At 31.4% G+C, this 14,149-nt stretch overlaps 1 protein-coding gene across 1 annotated transcript in view; it reads right to left on the bottom strand.

Moving 5' to 3' along the window:
- Positions 1-14,149, bottom strand: part of LOC117180591 (E3 ubiquitin-protein ligase MIB1-like) — a 191,450-nt gene that overhangs the window by 19,226 nt on the left and 158,075 nt on the right. Inside the window, exon 9 of the mRNA XM_033373084.1 lies at positions 7,998-8,149. Within this exon, the coding sequence (XP_033228975.1) occupies positions 7,998-8,149 (152 nt within the window). The remainder of the gene's footprint in view (positions 1-7,997; positions 8,150-14,149) is intronic.

Here is a 14,149-nt window from a genome sequence, read left to right as displayed (position 1 = left end):
GGAGAAGAGGAAGTCTTGATTTACGATTTTTTCTGAATTTAAAAGAGGGATTTTTTTATTGTTATGGTTTTTATAGAACTGGAAGGAAGGAAATTCGTTTTTTAAAGTTTTTTTAAATAGGAAGATGTACTCATTTCTGGATATAGTTAGATGATATCTTTGCTGTTTTTTTGGAGATATCTTTTTTAATCGACCCAACTATCATAACAGTGAAGACGATTTTTTTATTGACATTAGGGTCTATCGTATTTATTTTTTTGTGTTCTGCAATTAATTTAAAAGATATTAATTTAATTTTGATTAAAAATACAAATCAGATGTTTTATTCTTTATAACCAACTGACTAACTGGATTTATCAATAAGACTATGTGAATCAGTCTTAACTTATATATTTTAATGGATCTAAATTCATTGCATTCTATATTTTCCAAGAAAACTTTTTTTTTATAATGTTTTTATCGAGTTAGGAGATGGACATGTTTCATTTCTCCATACTTGTATTAATGCGAGTTGAAGTTGAGGATAAGTGTTAATTTAGAGAATTTAAAACGATAGCGCGGATTCATATTTTTTAACCAGAGATCTTTGTACAATTCAATTGATCAAAGTGTGAAGGTTTAGGTTTTGCAGTTTAATTGCACTGAATTGAAAAGTGTTAAAAGCTTCTATTTTATATGTGTCAATTATTGAGAGTTTAAATAAAAAATTTCCCAATTAAAATTAGTTTAAACTTTAATTTAAATTTCACTAGTTACAAACATTTTTGCACTACAAACGCATGCATGATTGAAGAGATTTGGCGGGGAATCCCAAGTAATGTGCCCAGTACAGTCGGTCAGATGGTGTGATCGTCGCGAGTGCCGCTATAGACGGAATAGCTCAGAAACTTTCAGGCGTTTTTAGTATAGTCTTTTAGAATTCTCACAAATCCCTGTTGCAGATATCACTAGTGGTACTCATTTCAATACACATTTTATTTAAGAACACTAAAATTTCTTACATTTCTTACAACTTATGTTGCTTAAAATTCTGACATTTGACTAAAAGTTTTACAAAACTTGTTATTGACCATTATCACTTTTTCACAATCACCATTTTCATACAGTAAAGAAGACTTTTTCTAAACGTGAATACTAATTTTTGCTCGCTCAAGTTTATAATAATACATAAATAAATATTATCATTTCTTATCATAGTAGGAATCTTTACAGCAGTACCCCGATTATCCCTAAATTCTTACATTTTATTTCAATTATACATATAGAACGAATCAAATATTCATATCAAAAGTCTCTCCGTGCAGCATTGCTTGTAAACTTAAAATTAATTAAAAGTATTTAATAAAAAGGATTTATTCAGTCGTTTTTAATTTTAAACTCTGAATGAATTATAGAACATAATAAAGACTAATCCTTTATTTAAATTTGATAATTTTCTAAATACCTAAAATGCTCCAGGAATTTAGAGAAATGAGCTGATAGTGTTTTAAGTGGGTTATGGTCCTATCCTCTACTGTCTACTCTACGACTACCTGTGTACCCTTTCCCTTAGAGTGTGCAACGACACTACCCCTCACTAGATAAGAAATTGCTCGATGCCCTGGATGTCAGGGACCCCTATAGAAATAATCCCTTTGTCTTTCTACGTAAATATTCCCTCGCCCATTCCTCCTCAATTAGAAATGCTAATAGGTCGAAAAACTCCCTGACATTTTAGCAAATTTGAGAATATGATCGTAAATATACGTAGATTCTCAAACATTTCGATTTGAAGTTCAAATTTTCGTAAGCTCTCGATTCCCATTACGTTAATGAGGCGTTGGAAATTTGTATCCTTTGTTTTTTTATTTATTCTCTATTATTTATTCTTTCTAAGATTATTTAAATTAAATATTATTAAAAATAATAATAACTTAGTAATCGCTGGGGGATTTTAATGACCTCAAAAATAAATGTTGTAGAAATTGTTGAAGCACATTGTTGGCTTTAGGGTCAGATGAATTGCAAACAATTAAAATGTTTCAAACTTTTAGGTACACAGGTTTACAATTGCAAGTATTATTCTTTTCATAGCGCCTTTATTGAAACTTCGAGTTACGGTACCTGTAGAGCGGGTTGAAACACGGCGTTTGCAACCCTAGAGCAGTGGTCGGCAAACTTTTTGCTTAATTTTCAGGTATGGTTAGGCTCCACCCGAGTTCATTTTTTCTACTACTTTTCGGTCTATTCATGTACCTTAGTGTGAGTGAGCTTACTCCAGCAAGGGTCTTTTGTCCACAGGCATGTCAAAGTAAGGAAATTTTAAAACTTTTAATTCTTCAATTAGCGATTTGAAAATAGCATTATCAGCATCTACGAATTTTTCCGATTCCAATGATATATTACTTGCCTGGAAAAGTTAAAAATTTGAAGGAGTTTAAAATCAAGAAACATCAGCTTTACAGGCAATGTAATACTAAATACTTCTCAAATTTTCAACCTTTATCGACAAATTACATGTCTTTGGAATCGAAACAATACGTAGATTCCAAATATATTAGTTTTAAGTCACTGATGGCAAAATTACGAATTTTTTAATCTCACATTTTTTTCCCATTTTCTAAAAAAGGACCCCTGAGGATAAGGGTTGTCTGGCCAAGCTCGCAGGTACTGTCCTGAAAGTAGGTCGTAGGACAGCCAGGGCAGGGTACCCTGCCCTGGGCAAGAGCGTGCCGACCACTGCCCTAGGGTTGCAAATTGTTGTTTCAGTTCTAGGCCCTAGAACTGAAAACAACAATTGTAGGTAGATAGGTAGGTAAACAAGTAGGGTCTACAGCTACCTGAACTCGAAGTTTCAATAGATTTGCTGTGAAAATTAATATGCATGACTAGGAATGTAACACAACGAACGCAATTCGTGTGAATGCAGCGCTCGCTCCGCATTAGTTATCTTTTTACAATTTCTTTTCTGTCTCGATATAAAGTTGTCGAAAAAAATATTTGACAGTGGTGAGATTTCAAATTGTCAAGAAACATTTAATTTAAACCATTTGTTCCCTCAAGTTTTGTTTCTAGAAATTTTTTTTTAATTTTTAATTTTAATTTTTAAAATTGATATGTAATGAGTGTCCTGTAATGACCGATTGCAATGTTTTCTAAAGAACTTAAAAAAATGTGTTTATAAAGATCAAACAATTGTCTACTACATTGTAAATGTTATTTTCATCAATCGCACTTCGTTAAACAAATTTTTTTAAAGAATACCGTAATTGTAAAACTGGGTACCTACAAGACATTATGTACTTTTTACAAATTTAGTGATGATACTCACTGATAAGGGCTATCATCGTGTGCTGAATTGTTTCAAACAACTTGATTGTTTTCAATTCACCTGAACCTAAAGCCAACAATGTATATCAACAATTTCTACAAAATATTAAATTGTTTAAACACTTACGTTTCTTAACTTGAATTAATTATCATTATCTCATTATAATTTAAAATTGTACCAAAAGAGGAAAATGTTAAGAAAAACTGCAACTTTCTAGAATCATTGTAAGATAATGTTATTATACGGGACTTAGGCATCGAGGGAAGGAGCAATTTCGAAAACAGTGAGGGACAGTGTCACTTCACACTGAAATGTTATTTCCATAAGAAATTGAAAAACAACATGACACGACTAAAAATGGTTTAAAATTGTATTTTCTGAATCTACCTTCTACAGTCTTATAAGCTACCGTTACATTTTATATAAAAAGTAAGAGTTAAAATGTATTGCAGGTAAATTTTGGAAGGGTTAAAAATCTAACGTATTTTGGCCAAGCTTTCACCGAGTTTAGGAGAATAATAATTATAAAGTAATTGGCGTGAGCAAATTTGGGTAAAACATATAATCAGTAAAGGAAAACACAAATACAAGATTGTCCTTGTTTATCAATCTCATATAAAATAGATCAGACTAATGGAAACAAACTAGAAGTTATTTTAATCCATTTAGTACACAGAAAATGCCAGCTGGATATTGCCATTTTTAGCCAATTTAATGAAATTAAAAGACCGTAAACAGTGCTGGCGTCGTAATTATCGCCTAGAAAAAATGGAACGATTTTGCGCTGAAAGATTATCCTAACAAGGTTAAAAATGGAAAATTATCTTCATCTCGTGCAAATTTTAACGAGCATGTTTAATTTTTACTGCAGCGATGTATTAAATACATTAAATTATAAGAAATTAGATAGTAAAGGGTATTATACATAAGGGACATTATTCCTGAAGTGTACCCATACAACAACAAAAATTTTATCTTAAATACTTTCGATAGATTTTTTTGCCATCTTTTATACGGTCAAAAAAATTTTGAAAAAGGTAAAATTTCACCATTATTCTTGAATATCGAAAATGAAATTGACTTTTTTCAAATTTCTATTCTTTTTATTTGTTTTAAAATAGTTTAGAAAGAAAGCTATGGCTTTTTTCTATAGGCACACCAATGTTCAGAATGGCATTTTAATTAGTTTTCGAGTAATCGAACGGTGCAAGTGATGGGGGGTGGGGGGGGGCAGTTTTTGGAAAGATATCACGCACCGCCCACCATATAATGGTATCTGGTTACTTATCATTCGATTACTCAAAGACTAATATAAAATCCCATTCTGGAAATTGGGCGCCCTATAGAAACAGCCTTTTGCTTTCTATCTAAACTATTTGTAAAAAATAAAAAGGTTCGATATTTGAAAAAAGTCAAATTTATTTTTCATTTTCAAAAATGATGGTGAAAGTTTAATCTCTATCAGAATTTTAAATAATTTTCTAAAAAAATCATAAATAAATCTATCAAAAACATTTTATATGAAATTTTCTTTGACCGGTCGGTATACTTCAGAATTTAAGTCCTTCGCGGGCACATTCTCATCGCGAGCTATTTATTCTTTGCATTTGGAATGCTTTAAAAAAACTTTATCAGAAAGATCTCTTTTAGATTGGAGTATTTATATGCGTCTTCATATTCTGAATTGTCTACTTAATTAAGTATAGTCAAATATTAAGTTTCTGAAAGCTCTTCATCTTTTTTCGTATCCTATATAGTTTGTCCACAAAATGGAATTTTTTATTTTCCATTATTTTTTGTGCAAATATTGTCAAATAGTATGAATAGTGTCGTGAGTTCGAACCCAGAAAGTTAAAAGATTCGAAAATTTCAAATACCATGTATTATAAAAAATTCCGTAATTGCAACTGAAAATGAGGTATTTTGTAACTGAATTTACCAACTCTTATCCTAGTTTCCCTACATTTATCATCATTTGACAAAACGTATGTTTATCAAGATAAAACTTCCGAACATATTTCACAAAATTAAGGCGGACATTTCTAATCGTACATTTATTCTAATTGTCAACTTATCAAAGCAAGTAATATATCTTTGTATTCTCCAGAAATCGTAGATTTCCAATACAATATTAAATATTTTATTAATATAATAAATTAATATGATAAAGTAATAAAAAAATAATAAATAGTAAAATTAATATAATAAATTAATAATATCGAAATAAAAAAAAGTTCTATTTGGTATTTCATACCTCATTAAGTACAAAGTTTCCCTGGGCAAGGTTCCACCTAGCAGTCTGGAGGTTCTTCGATTGCATAAGGGAAATTTGGATAGGAGGGATACAGTATGCAGGTTGACCGTGAACAAATGGGCACGGCCGTCGTAAAAAGCGAATACATTTGTGGTGAATTCCATGAATGATAATCCAACGGATTATATGTATAGAATGCTTAGGCAGTTTACTTAATAAGCATTCAATTACATACTCTGCCTGAAATAACCCGGCATTCTATATAATGCCTTCAGTGTTAAAATGTTTGGAATACTACGACACTTCCACAAGACTTCTGTAATGCAAGCGTAAGGTAAAATTGCAAATATGGTATTGCAATGACGATATTGCAGTACATGTACTGTAAGTATTGCACATTGTAAAGTCACCGTCCAGCATTCCAATACTGGCGCTTCTAAGGCGAAAATTGTGCATAAGGAAATCACAGAAAAAATGGAATTCAAAGAAGTCACAGAATTTCCCGGATTCAAGGAATTTCCGGAATTCATGGAATTTATCAAATCCACGGAATTCATAGAATTCACGAAATTTATGTAATTCACAAAATGCACGGAAATCACAGAATTCATGGAATTGAAGGAATTGAAGAAATTTATGGGAATCACGTACTTCACGAAAAAGAATGAATTCACGGAATTGAAGAAAATCGAGGAATTCCATTAATTCCATGAAGCCCCGAATTCTAAGAATTCCGTGAATTCCATCATTATCGTGAATTCTATGAATTCCGTGAATTATATAAATTACATTAATTCCGTGAATTGCTTGAATTCGATGAAGTGCGTTAATTCCTTGAATTCGTTGAATTCAGTGAATTCGTCGAATTCCATGAATTTTGTGAATTTCGTGAATATTATGAATTCTGTAAAAATAATTTAATGCCGTAAATTCCATCAATTCCGTAAATTCCGGTGATTCTTTGAATCCCTGAATTCCTGGTATTCCGTGCATATCGTTGACTCCTCGAATTTCGTGAATTCCATGAATTTCGCTAATTCCAAGAAATCCGGGAATTCCGGTCGTTATATGAATTCCGTAAATTCTGTGAATTCCAAAAATGTCTTGAATTCCGTAAGGACGCGCGTTATATACAATAAATTAATAAAAATTTTGGCTCCGTCAGAAAACTTCTTTTTTTCGCCAGGAAAAAGTGTTCTAAGAAATGATTTACTTTTTTTTCGCTTCGATAAGTTTTGAGATCTCCAGCTGCAAGTATGATACAGAAGTGTAGCGGGCTACTGGACTTATATTACACGGAGAAAAATGGATGTTCAAACGTAACATCCAGTTTTTCAGGGTTAACATATTTGATGTTTAACTATAGGACAACAATCTGGATGTTTGAAGTTAGCAGCTGTAGATATTAAAAAGTGAGATGTTACTATCGAATATCCAAAATGTTTAACTCAAATATCCGAGATACTACATTTATGGTCGATCAGATGATACATGCAGTCAAGTTGAGGTTATGTGTAATATTTTCAATGCAAAATAAAAAATACAAACGCAATAAGTAAGTGAAAAACGAATGATATGTAATGTGCAGTTAAGATTTTATCTATTTTAGGTTATTAGAACTAAAATTTGATTTTAAATTTATAAGCATTTTGTCAAATGTGTTTATGTCAATATAATGATATAACCTGCAATTTAAGATCATACTTCCTTTGTGTATACAGATAGAAGTCGTTATCCAATTTTAATTAAAGATAGCATTAATTTTTATTCTTTTGAAATGTTCCAAAATTGTAATATTCTGCAATTGTGATATCGAAAATATAGAACCGACAAATTTAGTTGAGAGATTTTAATCCGCAATGCGCATGCGCTCGGACGATTTTAACATCTGAATGTGTTTCAGTTTAACACACAAATATTTTTACCCATAACATATCAAAAAGATAGTAGTTCTTTGGTATGGATATCTGCACGTTAGGTGGTACAATCTTACCCTTTGAATATCTACATTTAAACATCCATTTTTCTCCGTGGATAAAATTCCAATACATGTGAGGTACCATACCAATGCCAGTATTCGGAAAATAACATTATGTATTGTAACGTTACCTTACGTTTTGAAAATAAACTTCCAATACATGTAGTGGAAGTTTCCAACATAAATTTTTCACATTGTCGGGATGATATATAATGCCTGTATTATATTATTTGCATGCAAAATATATGATTGACACATTGAGGAATTATTTTCTGCTGAAGACAGATAGTTTGGAGTATGTTGAATAAAGGTAGGAGAATTTGAAGATGCTTCTTATCTAGCACACTTCGCGAGGGATTTTAACCAATGCTGCACCAACAATCGAGATATTCAAGCCTCTAAACGCTTCCGGACAAAAGCAAGCAAGCCCGTCACATCGAAAACGTTCCACTCACCTTGGGTTTCCACGGAGTGCGGCATGGTGCAGAGCGTTGAAGCCATTGTTGTTCGTAAGGGTGATGTCTGCTGCATGGTCCAACAACAGAGCCAACATGTCATCTCGTTTCTTCGAGATTGCATCGTGCAACGGAGTGTCTCCTTCGGAGTCCTGTGGAGAAAAAGGATTTTTCTCTTGAAAATGCTTTCTTATATTTTTCGCAACACTTCCGCTACCAAGGGACAGGAATGAACAATGACTTGAGGATGAATACGCTTTTTTCATTTAATAAGATATTCTTGCTGCGAATGGAAAAGACTTTCTTTGAATTGTAGGAAAACCCTGAATAAAGCATCCCGGTTTTTGCGGTCAAAAATTATAATTATAACTCACTAAACTTAACTAAGTTTCTCTCGAAAAGCGAATTTTTGAAGTTCGAATTTTAAAAGTAAACACCTCTTTTGCAGAACCGATTGGAAGTGAAGGCATTATAGAACAAAAAAATCTTCTTGAAAACGAATTTGGAAAATACACATTCTGAAGATGTGCGAAATTGATGTTTTATAAAAAATGTTTCTTTGTGTGAGCGATTTGAATTGCTACCCTACTAAGATAGCATTGAAAATCTATTCACCCCTATTACCTGAAGTGTGATATAAATGTTTTCTGAATTTATAGAAACGAGATTTTCATGAATTTATGAAAACGGAATATAGCATCCATGTCATGAAGGTGTGAAGCTGGCTTAACTAAAAATATAATTCTTTATTTTAGTTATGTTTTGTCAAATGAGTGAAGTAATATGCTAGTATCTATACACATCCTATTTAATTACTATATTAAATATATGAAAGATACTTTATTATTTGAACGTACCTTCATCAACATATGCTTTAAATGATTAAATATACCTATACCTATTATAAAAGGAACATCCAATTTTGAACGAAAAATTAACTTTAAAATCTGATGTCAATGTAAAATCATCTTTGAATTTTTAACGGCCATTGTTCATAGCAATTAGCACAATTCGAAATAAATTTTTTCAAATTGTAAAACGACATTTATTGCAATGTTAAAAAAAAGACAAAATTTCGATTTTCAAAAAAATTCCCGGCTATTTACAACTGCTCAAAATTCCAAACAGTGTCAACTCAGATATAGGCTAACAAGCCTGCTAAAGCACCCCCAAACGTTAATAATTCAAATTTAATTACATCACGGATAAAATTATTTTCAATCGTAGAAAATTGTTAGCAAAGATAACAATGAAAAATTATATAAAAGTTAAAAAAACACCCTTTTCATGAACAAAAAAATCCGTTTTCAATCTATCGATTTTTAGAATAAAAATATTTCTTTCATCTCAATTGAAATAGTCAAAAAAAATTAGGCCAATAATTAGTTTTAGATATAAAATAGTTGACATAGAGATTCTTATGGGTCAAAAACTAATCTATGGAAATAAGCATTATTGACGTCTAAGGGTGGTTTATTTAATCTTGACGGTGTTATTTACCATCTATATAGTATATAGTATTTTAAGCTTCAATGTATAAGGGTATCTCATATCAACTGTTTTATATCTAAAATTAGATTCTGAATAATGTTTTGTAATTATGTTACAAAACAAGCGATCTATTAGCGTTAGACATTGTAGGGAGCTTACAAATTAAATTATACTCATAAAAAAGGTATTTTTTAAAATGCTCTCGTTAAGGGCATGCTCTTTATTGACCACGTGATCATACTAGTCCCCGGTTAGGAGCATTTTTTTTTAGTGTTCACTGTGTCCACACGGATTGAGATGTCATGTTTAAAATTTAACAGATTAAATAAAAAACACTAAAGAACGTTTGTATACATCGATATGTATATAATTTTAAAGAAAGTTTATTTATAAATTGATGAAATAGGATATTACCATTCGAGTTATAGCACTTTGCAGATCATTTTTGGTTTGATGCATTTCAGATTTTTTGATTCGCGTATATTCAGCACTGACACCAATTTTAGACTAAATCGTATAAGCCTTGAAAACAATTAATATAAGCAATCAAATTTGCACATTCGTTGAATATCAACAAATAAGTATATCTGCACACACGTAACCTATCATTATTTTTGGAGCATTTTTAGTGATTTCTAGCGGAAAAAAAAACTTTGAACGTCGATAAAGTCGAGACCACGTGACTAAGTTCGTTCATGAAATTTCTGTGTAAAGAATGAAATGATTTAAATTTTTTCGGCCCTCACTACGTCCACACGGATTGAGATATCGTGTTCAGAATTTAGGAAGTTTATACAGAAAGGACTAAAGAACGTTTGTATATATCAAAATGTTTATAATTACGAAGAATGTTTTCTAGTAAAATGCCAAGTCCCATCTTAAGAAATGTGCATATTCAGAAAATAATTGAAATTTTCTAATGGATTTTAAGTTAATAAAAAAACCAATAAAAATAAAATTTCGCCCAGTGGCAAAAGACAAGGTACGTCCGACGCTGAGTCCCGCCGGTTGGTTCACTGTCAACAAAAGTTATCAGCTGATCGATTCAACGTCAAAAATTAGACGTCCAGAATTATGGAAGTTGGTTGTGGAACTCCGAAAATTTAATTTTAGCACATTACTGGTGTTGCTATGTTTTTAATTTGAAATTTATCTTTTATTGTTAGGAGCAAAAAAAATGAAAATCATTCTACACAAAAATTTCATGAACGAACTTAGTCACTTTATCTCGACTTTATCGCCGTTCTAAGTTTCTTTTTTTCTCCGCTAGAAATCGCTGAAAATGCCCAAAAAATGATGACAGGTTACGTGTGTGAAGATACTTATTTGTTGATTTGCAATGAATGTGCAAATTTGATTGCTTATATTAATTTTTTTCAAGGCTTATACGATTTAGTCTAAAATTGGTGTCAGTGCTCAATATGAGCGAATCAAAAAATCTGAAATGCATCAAACCAAAAATGATCTGAAAAGTGCTATAACTCAAATGGTAATATCCTATTTCATCAATTTATAAATAAACTTTCTTTAAAATTACAAATATATTGATGTATACAAACGTTCTTTAGTGCTTTTTATTTCATCTGTCAAAGTTTAAACACGATATTTCAATCCGTGTGGACACAGTGAACACCAAAAAAATGTTCACAACTGGGGACTAGTTTGGTGACGTGGTCACCGAAGAGCATGCCCTTAATTCTATCCATATTGTTTAATATTCAGAAGAGAGGAAAATATTAAAAATCTGCTTTCCCTAAAGAGAATTAATTTGGATAAATTCCTAGTGAAATTAATTACACGGTTTTAAATTAAAACTTAAAATCGCCTCTGCGATAGCGAGTATTATTTGCTTGCTCTCCCTGGAGTTAAACAGGCAATAAATGCACGTTTGTAAATAATCCATAATCTCTTGCAAGTGGAAATAATTAAAAAAGAATTTCCTCGCAGGAGAGTATTCAGTGTATATAAAGATTCAGTAAATGCGGATAAATAGCTTTCATTGCTATTAAACAGAAGAAATTTTCGTTTCATATACATTTTTTTTTACAAAAAACAGGGAAGTATAATAGTAACAAAGAAAAATAGATACAGATCGGAGAAGTCAATTGGTGTCGAAGGCGGTTCAAGATGAATAGAAGAGAGTAGAAATTCAAAGCGGGCTGATTGCACCGCAAATATTGACAGAGCTAATTTTGCCCTGAGAACGACCTCTTCTCTATGCCAACGGTAGGTGACGAGTCACGTTAATGAGAGCTTTAAGACGCCTACTGAGAATGTAAAATAAACAACAGCCAACCTCGAGATATTCTGAGGAGCTTCTCTTCTGGAAAAAAACTAATGCCCGCACGTGAAGATCTTCTTGATTCTGAGCAATAATTGTCCTTCTTGACTGTAATTCTTTAATAAAAAAATGCATCCTTTGATTAAAAGATAAAATATTTTTCTTGAATCGAGGATTTTATCGACAAGACGTCTCTACTTAAGAGATATTCCAAGCCTACATAGATTGTTAAACATATACTTCGGGCTCAGTGTATCTGGAGAGATAATGCGAGTTGTGAAAAGAAGAAAGAGTATTGTGTTACCCTATCTAAAAACCCGACGTAGTATACGACATCGGTAACGACTCCGAGAACTACGCAGGAAACGAGGTCGGAAACTACACCGTAAACGACGCCGGAAACTAGATCGGAATTTGGGACCGGATGCGAAGTCGTTTCCGGCGTCGTTCACGACTTCGGTTCCGGTGTGAAATTTTTTTTTAATATGTTGAGAGTACCCAAATATGAGATACCAACTTTGTTTGGCGTGATTGTCGGAATTCTATGTACGGAATTTAAAAGTAATATAAGTCATTTTAAAGGAAATTTTATTTGTCATAAGGAGCTCAAATAAAAAATTTTATTACAAAATTTTTTTATGCTGAAAATACAAAAAATGTAAAAAAGTGCTTTTTTCAAACTCGTCAAACTATTCTCATAATATGAGATACCCCAGGAAATAGCTAATCAAATGCAAAATAAAGTATTATTTTTAATGAAAAACTTCATTCCATGTTTCCGAAGTATAAATTTACAGCTATTTAGATATACTTAGTTTTTGCAGTATTCACAAACACTTTTGTAACCAATTTCCCCCGCGCAGCCACAGTGTTCTAAAAACCACGGGTATCTCATATTATGAGAACCACACCGTGCAACTATGCGCTTACTATGCCTGACCTGTACAATGAAAAACTTCAACACTATCGATATTTTCCTACTTAGTTATTCAATCCCCATTACTCCAGGCAAACTTTACTGCTAAATACATATTTAATGAATAATAAATAGGGTTTAAAGAATTCCCTTCCACGAACTAGACCACCATCGATTTCACAAAAAGTTCGCCTATAATCTTTAAAAGCCCAATGAAAAATGGACTATATCACGAAATTACTCTCTCTTCAAGGGCTACAAGTTAGTGATAAAACCAACAGAGTAGGTCTCTTAGTTTAGCTGATACCCCGCTTTCTCATATTACGAGAATATCTCATATTCGAGTACTCTCCTCTACTTATAATTATGATACACTGAAAAAAAGGTTACTTGTATCAAATAAATTTTACTTGGCTGAAGTAAGTGAAACTCCCGTTTATTTTCAAAAAAATATTTATTTGAGGCAAATAAAAGAAGAACTTTGATGGAAAAAATTATTTATTTCAGTTAAAGAAATTTCAATAGGATTAAGTTAACATTTGAAGCAAAAAAATATCCGACAGATTGTCGGATGTAGTACATATTTACTTAAATTTTCAACTGGATTCTTTCAGCTAACATTATGATTAACATTGTTATTATTATACATATTTAATTTAAACAATTCAGAAAATTTAAAATCTTGATGAAGCTGAAACAGAAAAAGTAGATGAAAAGTCCACCTCCAGCAGGAATCGAACTCGTGTCCTTCGAGGGTGAAGTACACAGCGATGACCACGACGCAATCGCAACATGTAAATTTTAAGAAATAAATGCATTTAGTTGTTCAAAAAAATTCTTTTTTTTTTAGTGAGAAAATAATATTATTTAATTTAATTTATAATTTTGATAATTTATCACAATTAAAATGATGAATGTGAGTTGCAGGGATTTAAATAACGAAATAACTATAGAAAAATGTTTTTCGTTTGAAATTTTTAAGTAACTATTAATATTATTATTATGTCATAATTATTTGTTTGATGAAATAAATCCTTCAAAAAGAAAAGAGTTCATGCATTTATACCAATGAAGCATTTATTTAGAACAATGGGATATTGTGTTTAGATAAATATCTATTTCTTTATATTTTATTTATCACTGGAATTAAATTATTCGTAACAAATAAACATTTTTTCCAAAGAAGAAATTAGTTTTTTGAATCAAATATTCATTAATTTTTCGTAATTTTTTTCAATTGAATATTTCTTTAGATTGAAGAAATATGTTGTTATATTAAATATCCATGTTATTTATTTGAAGAAATATTTCTTTGGCATTTATAGTGAGAGTTAAATATGGCTTTCTGCATTAAAATTTCAATGTTAAGATACAGTCTGTCAAGTTAAAGCGTGGGTGGCTTTACTCGCAGTCGGTAAGGTGTATCGACATGATTTTGGTGTCAAAATATTAAGAAGAGCTCCC

The sequence above is a fragment of the Belonocnema kinseyi genome, chromosome 9, assembly GCF_010883055.1.
Source record: "Belonocnema kinseyi isolate 2016_QV_RU_SX_M_011 chromosome 9, B_treatae_v1, whole genome shotgun sequence".
NCBI classification, from domain to species: domain Eukaryota; kingdom Metazoa; phylum Arthropoda; class Insecta; order Hymenoptera; family Cynipidae; genus Belonocnema; species Belonocnema kinseyi.
The sequence above is the reverse complement of the archived record's forward strand: the minus strand, read 5'-3'. Positions and strand labels throughout refer to the sequence as shown.